This window comes from Acipenser ruthenus, chromosome 11 (assembly GCF_902713425.1).
Source record: "Acipenser ruthenus chromosome 11, fAciRut3.2 maternal haplotype, whole genome shotgun sequence".
NCBI lineage: Eukaryota > Metazoa > Chordata > Actinopteri > Acipenseriformes > Acipenseridae > Acipenser > Acipenser ruthenus.
The window spans coordinates 38,576,516-38,584,019 of NC_081199.1; the positions used below are offsets into that span (position 1 = coordinate 38,576,516).

Genomic DNA, 7,504 nt, shown 5'->3' on the forward strand with positions numbered 1-7,504 from the left:
TTTCCATGGTGATGGGTAGGGATGGGAATTTTAAACTCTAAAGAAGTTTCAAAACGTTTAATAATATGCTAGATGTATAACAGGTCACGTGACATATGTCACCAAATGTATATTTTTTTATGCATTAATTTGATTAATTTATCATCAGCAGTCCGTCGTGTATCAGACTACTCTAGTGCCACAGTAAGGGCGGATATTATAAAAAGGAAGGGGTTTGGCAATTGCCTCCAAGTAGCTTTTCTAATTGGTGCAACAGAAAGATTGACACTGGGGCGGGTTTTATTCTCGGTTGATCTGGCGCTTCATTGGTGCACTGTGTGTGTGTGTATATGCCTGTAGTGGGCGTGGTATGGTATCAATTCCACGGCGGGGTTAAATAACATTAATGAACAGTGTTTTTTTCTGAGTTGGTTCTATATTTAAAATGGCATCTCTAAACAAAAGAAGCCACGTTTGGAAGTATTTTGAGGAATGGATGAGAAAACCATGGTATGTAAATACTTATGCCAAACAAAATTGCCATACCACAAAAACACAAGTTCAATGCTTCACAGTTTGAAATGAAAACATTCAGAATTATTGAGGATGGAGTTACTGATGGCAATAAAAAGCAAACATCCATAACATTTGCTGATATTGATATGCTATTCAATTTTAAAGCACAACTCGCTTTCATGCTGTACAGTGGGTGATGTTCATCTCCAATGGTTTTTTTTTAAACCATAACTTGTGGCAAAGTTACTTAAGACAAAAAAAACTTAACAGGTACCTGTTTTGTTGTTAAATGAATCTTTATACAAACATTATACTACCTGAAAATATGTATATAATTACATCTCCACTAGCAACTTTAATTACAACCATAAATAAGCATTTGCGATGTTAAAACGTTATTTGCTTATTTAGAGTTTATTTGCTTAGAAAATACTAACCAGGGCTGTCAGTATCAGAATGTAATATAAAGTGTGTGTGTGTGTGTGTGTGTGTGTAGATATGGTTTAAACACTGACATTGCAAAGAGTTTAAACGTTCATAAAAATTTACCAAAAGCACATCCCTAGTGATGGGTGTATCCCAGTACACAGAAGTTAGTTCATCAAAAAGTACTGTGCTTTCCAGCAGTCTAGTATAGATGCCCATAACAAACATTACATTTTCATCGAATGACCATTCAACCAGCACAGTGTCCAGCAGAAATGAAACTTAACTATATCTTGTGAAAGGCAGATTTCATCATGATGCAAGTTACATTTAAGCAATAATTTGTTTATTTTGGAATTTGGAATTTTACCTCTGAGTTCACTTTACTTAACACAATCACCACTATTACACACCACTACTTTATAGAAAAGGATTTAGTAGTGCTGGGGTAATTACGTTTTCCATAGTTGGATGTTCTTTTCAGTTCCATCATGGCACCAAGCGAGACTTGTCGAAACGATTAATCTCAAATCGGCTCTGAATTTTAGTGAAAACACATTTACTCACATGGATTGCCATTACTGGCAGGTCAATGTAGTTCAGCAGCTCATAATGAAATTTCACAGACATGCATGAAGAAAAAAACACCATGAGCTTCTTCTTGCGATTCTTCTTCAGGAAGGTAAAAAGCAGCATTAATCTTTTTTCTGATGGACACACTACATAGCCCTGGAACAGATATCCAAAAGGAAGAGTGTCAAAATGTATTCTGGCAATTGCCATTTAAACTTTATTTATTTTAATTTAGTTTTGTGTTTTTTTATTTATTTAAATTTAGTGACCAATTATGATTTTTTATTTACTCCCCCCCCCCCACAATTTGGAATGTCCAATTATGTTTTTTCTCCTCACCGCAGCGAGTCCCCCACACAGCACAGACGTTCTGAGGGTGTGTGCGAGTCCTGCGATCTCACAAGCCTAAAGCCAGAATCACTTTTATGCCAAGCAATCCAGAGCAGTGGTGGGCGTGCTACCGATCTTGGAGAACAGAGGTCAGCCCTTTTATCCACTGTGAATGTGCCCGGTGTCTGGCCAGTAGGGTTTGCTGTTGCTGGATGAGGAGAAGCAATCCCTGCCGGTTTCCCATCCCCCACCCCGGGAGTGTCAGAGCCAATGTGACGCCCCCTTCGGAGTCCCCAGCAAAGTTCGGCCTCTTTGCACAGCCCAGATGTGAACCGGCGCCATCCAAGCTGTATGACTCCTCCTGAGCTCCCTGCAGCAGTGTTTTAACTGGATGAGCCACTGCCCCCCCCCCCCCATTTTTAAAGTTTTATGTAAATAATTTACATAAAAAAAAATAAAAAAAAAACACACAAAAAAAAAAACACACAAAATTGCTCAGATTTTATGATGCTTATCCCAAAGCCCTTACCTGCTCCAGACCATCAACAGTTGCTGTATCTTTGTTGTCATCGACTCCGACATACAAAGGCTCTTTCTTCAGGGAGATCCGAGCTAGATCTTCCACTTTGCGAGTTTGTGTGGCAGAAAAAAGCATAGTTTGTCTCCGTTCTAAAATGAAAATAAATGAAAATCACTGTTATAAATTAAAATGTTAGGATTAGTTGGAACCACTTGACAGGATTGGACATAACTTTCGTACAAAAAATGGTAAATGCAACACAGTACACAAATGTTTTCATTTTAAAAGTTGCAGCTGTGCCAATTAGTTAAACACTTCATATGTAGCAACACAAGACCTTGATATACTTACTTGGCAAAAGTTTAATAATCTGCTTCAGTTCTTCTTCAAATCCAACATCTAGAATACGATCTGCTTCATCGATAATCAGGCACTGCAGGTTCTTGAACATAAAACCTGGTGTGTTCTAGAGGGGAAAACATTTTCTCGTTACAAAATCAATGCAAACCAATGGAGTGTTACTTTGAACATATTTACAAGGAGCTGGGGCAGTGTAAACTCTATATATATATATATATATATATATATATGTTAGAGGTGAAGTTAGAGGTGAAGAGTTGTTTTAAATCCTGTTAGCAAGTACACATGGTCATGCCCCGCCACATATTCCGAGGTTTCGTACCTGCATATGGTCCAGCAGCCTGCCTGGAGTTGCTACGAGAATATTGGTTCCATTTGCAAGTTTCTGCGCTTCAGCTGATCTGTTGCTGCCTCCCATAATCAAGCCATAGGTGTAAACGTGGTGTGTCATCAATTCCTTCAACACCCCATAGGTCTGCATTGCCAACTCGCGAGTCGGTGAAAGGATGAGGACCCCAGTGCCTGTACAATAAAGAAATACAATGCTTTACATATACATAGATGACTGTCGGAAATCTTACAAATACATTAAGTCAGGTTTCAGTTTATCTTACCTAAGGTAACAAAGTAGTAAAATGTAATAACATATAGGCAATACATCATAACTGTATGACAGGTGATGGCAAGACAGCATGCAGGTTATACCACATGCCAAGTTGAACACACCTGAACTTATTTATCCAGTATAACCAAGAATGGAAGAAATTGCTCTGCAATGAGTCTTATTTTCATTCCTAGGGGGATATGGGGCGATAGTCACTTCAATAACGCATTTCCTCAACAAAAGGGACAGTTTGAATATCATATACCAGTATTTAATTTCAGCACTGGCAGTAAATAACTTCATCTCAATTTAAAGCAGACTCAAATGATAGGACCTTAAACCATATGTTGAATATATACCTGTAAAGAAATATCTTACCATTTCTAGGCATGAACTTCAATTTATAGATCAATTCAATGGCAGGTATAAGAAATGCCAATGTTTTTCCGCTGCCCGTTCTAGCAGCTGCCAAAACATCTCTGCATTAAAACAGAAAAAAAAAAAGATTATACATTGCCTTGCCAAAATATTAGAGACGATTCTAGACAGACATGATGGTCAATGCAGCCATTGCTTTGAGGGAGAGATGTTTGCATGAGCACCCAACATCATACCCCTGGTGAACACAAAACCATGACTAAACCTACATAGATCTAGTTGATCATATGACACATGACTACATACACTGTAGGTTAGGGAATGTTCTAATTTTTACAACAAATTTCACTGTATAAGGAACCTATTTTTAACTTGCATTGCATTCTGACTGTCTCTAATTCCACAAATGAGTTGCATCAATAAATTATTGGTAAATTAAGCATTTTTTCAGAACGCACCTGCCTTCCAGCAGGGGTCTAATACTTTTGTGCTGTATTTCAGTCATATGTTCGAAACCCATATCTTTAACTCCCTTCAGTGTGTGTTCACTGACAACGCTACTGAGGGAGACAAATGAAGTGTCTTCAAAAGCACCTGAAGGAGAAAAAAATAAACTAGGTTAAAAGGACAGTACTAGAAAAACATATAGTTCGAGCTGATGTGGGGTCACAAATATCAAAGTTCCTAAGACAGGGATACCAAACCATAAACATACAATTGCACCAATGCATTATTTAATGTGGCAAGGCTTAGAGTTAAAGCCATGTTACTTTCATCCACCCCACCCCACCCCACAGCAGAAGAAAGATTATTTCTAATCGAACAGAGCATGCTATGATTAATCAGTTATGAACTGTATCAACATAACTGAAGCAGCTTTAGTCTATTTTACATTTTTCAAACCTCAATATGAAATATGTAAATGCTGCACACGTACCCGTTAGCCCTAATGGTAGCTGTGGCTGATCCTCCTCTTCATCTTCTGATTTTTCTTCCTTGTCAGAGTTCCCTTCTGCTTCTACTGAATCTTCATGAGCATCTCCTGTATTCATTGCCTCCTCTTCCTCATCCTCCTGCTCCTCCTCCTTTTTGGCCTTTTTTGTTTCTGGAATGAAATACACAAGTGTGTTTAAGAGGTGCTTCAAATTAATCTCAAACAAACATGAAGCGGTACTGGTCAACACGCACTATGGCTTTAATGAATAGGATATATTTGGGGCAGAAAGTTGGCAAAACAGACTTGCCATGTGTGCACAAAATGCAATAAAAAAATGTTCAAACATGCCACAGGTTGCTTGACATGGCAATTGCATGGCTTTGCTGAACATCAAAGTTTAGAGCTGAAAGTTTAGAGCAAAAAGATGGTCACCAAAAAAACTACAGCCTCATTAAATGCAACCTGAATATTATAAGCACTGTCATTCCATGTCAAACCAGCAGAATGGCTCCATGGTCCCAATCTCACAATATTACAAAATCATGATTTGTAAATAAATCCATTATACTATAATCATAATTGTGGTCACCTTGAAAAATATGTTAGGATTAACTGTTTTCGCCATGGCATGAACTACAGTAAATATTTAAGGGCAGTCTGCACACATTTAAAATACTAACAACAAAATGGCTTACCAGTTTCATCCAAACCATTAATACATTTTCTTTTATTTTTTAGTCTCTGTGGATCTGCAGACACACTAGGCTTGTTTTTGTTCAACTCTTTATGCTTCTTTCCATCCACGGTCTCCCGAGTCGACTCTACTGCAACGTCGTTCACTTCAGGGGCGGTCTCTGGCAAAATATTGCTGCTTTCTGTAAAAAATCAACACGGCATTTATACACAACGTTAAGATGTCAAACTCAAAGAAAGGTAAACATTTTATAAGATTAACACGACAAAGCGGAACTGGACTGCAATCGAAACGTCTTACCAATACGACTACCGGCATTAGCCAACACTTTGTTTTGGCTCGGATTTGCACCGAGACACAGTGAACACTTGGTAGTACGACTGTGATTGAACTCAATATTAAATTAATAGCTCATGTGAAAATAGACTACACCGACCTTACTAATTATCAGCAAGATGAGTGATTCATCTACTCCAGTATTAAGCATTTTGAACGACAGTCGTAAATGCTCGTCAACAACATTAACACACATATCATAGCAATAAAAGTTTACTATACCAATTATTTACGACCTTTACTTACAAAAAACACAATTCAAAATAAATGTTTGTTTAATCGGTTTCCTAGTTTTTATAAGTGTTTTAAAAAAAACAAAACACTGCAGTCGTACAGGAAAACACATGTCTGTTGTGAGTCCTTTTGCGTGACACTAAATACAGTCACAGACACAATAATGACAACTTGGATGAAAATAAAATAGTTATTGATAGTTACCACCATCATCCTCTTTCTTGTGTTTGACCTGAAGATTTCGTTTCTTGATTTTGTCACTCCTTTTTTGGATTTTCTTCCGCAGAAGTCTCATCTGCAAATCAGACATCTTGATAGGTTTTACACACGTGTCGCCCTCACGCCAGGACCCCAAAGAAAGGTGTCCTCTCAAGTTGCCTGATTATTTAGAACCGCATCAGAGTAATTCCGTAGTTCTAACAAAACGGCTGTCTCTCGCACTGCCCGAATAATTAACTTACAGAGATTTCAAGATTTGTACCGCCTTGATGCATTTTCGTGTTGCCATCAATAAAGAAAATAGGTCGTGATGATAACTAAATTAGTCCGCGGTAGTAAAAGGACTGGAGTGTGAAATAAGGAACACTTTGGAATCTTCTTAAAGTTTGGAAAGTATATCAAATCATATGGTCTACCTTTGTATTTAACTGGTATGATTTGGAAAACATTACTTATTGAATATAGCCCAAGCAGTATAGTATTAACCTAAAAAGGAAGAATATCAAAAAGCCCCAAATCTACCAGTATGTAGGACAGTATGCTACAATGAAAGATATTCTTACAATATTGTTGTAGGTATCAAAATTATTCCATTCACCTCATCTGCCCTGCCCTTCCATTGTCTATGTGTGTCAGAACTGATAGCAAACACATATACTGATTAAAGATCTGTGTTTGAAAACCTTTCCTTCTTGGGCACTTTCTCTGGAGGTTGAAATGGTCACCACCCCTTCAATGCCTTCTTTACAAATTACAGTCATAACTAACAAGCTTCTCCACTATTGACTGACCTGCTAAGCAGCCAGAAACATGCTTTTACCCTGAAGACACCGCTAAGGTGAAAATGCCTAGGTTTTAAAACAGTAACAAACTGTACATCTCAAGGGCGCTGGAACTAGGGGTGCTGTGCACCTGCTTCCATCATATACAGGGGTTACAGTTTTGTTCAATGGCTTTCAGCACCCCCACTATAAAAATTGTTCTAGCGCCACTGGTACATATGAGACCTATAGAAGTTCATGACAAGGGATTATCTCATAAGCTACAGCAAAGAAAGGGTATTCTTTTTTATTTGTCATCTGCAAGCAAGTGCTGTAACTGTATTGGTTCTCATCAGAGTTGCTTCTCCTGCTGAGATCACGTCTTGAAAGGTTTTTAAATGAAAACTTACCGTAACCCTGGTTCCCTGAAAGAGAAGACGACCACCAAAACATTACGTATGGGACATGCCTGCCTATTGGTAGGTATTTTCTGAGCTCTCTATACCAGAGCTGCCGATAGGCCCCTTCCTGGGATGAAGGGAAGCCATTTCTCTTTTTGCATTGAACCCATGAAGTCAACCGATGAGACCTTGTGGTTGGTGGACGTCTTCTCTTTCAGGGATCCTGGGTTACGGTA

At 38.3% G+C, this 7,504-nt stretch overlaps 1 protein-coding gene across 1 annotated transcript in view; it reads right to left on the reverse strand.

Annotated features, from left to right (window-relative positions):
- Positions 1-6,308, reverse strand: part of LOC117426443 (ATP-dependent RNA helicase DDX18-like) — an 11,566-nt gene extending 5,258 nt beyond the window's left edge. Inside the window, exons 1-9 of the mRNA XM_034044009.3 lie at positions 6,092-6,308; positions 5,319-5,498; positions 4,624-4,791; positions 4,145-4,280; positions 3,687-3,787; positions 3,027-3,226; positions 2,696-2,810; positions 2,354-2,493; positions 1,489-1,650 (exon numbers count right to left, since the gene is read on the reverse strand). Of these exons, the coding sequence (XP_033899900.2) occupies positions 1,489-1,650; positions 2,354-2,493; positions 2,696-2,810; positions 3,027-3,226; positions 3,687-3,787; positions 4,145-4,280; positions 4,624-4,791; positions 5,319-5,498; positions 6,092-6,197 (1,308 nt within the window). The 5' untranslated portion in view covers positions 6,198-6,308. The remainder of the gene's footprint in view (positions 1-1,488; positions 1,651-2,353; positions 2,494-2,695; positions 2,811-3,026; positions 3,227-3,686; positions 3,788-4,144; positions 4,281-4,623; positions 4,792-5,318; positions 5,499-6,091) is intronic.
- Between the last annotated feature and the right edge of the window lie 1,196 nt (positions 6,309-7,504).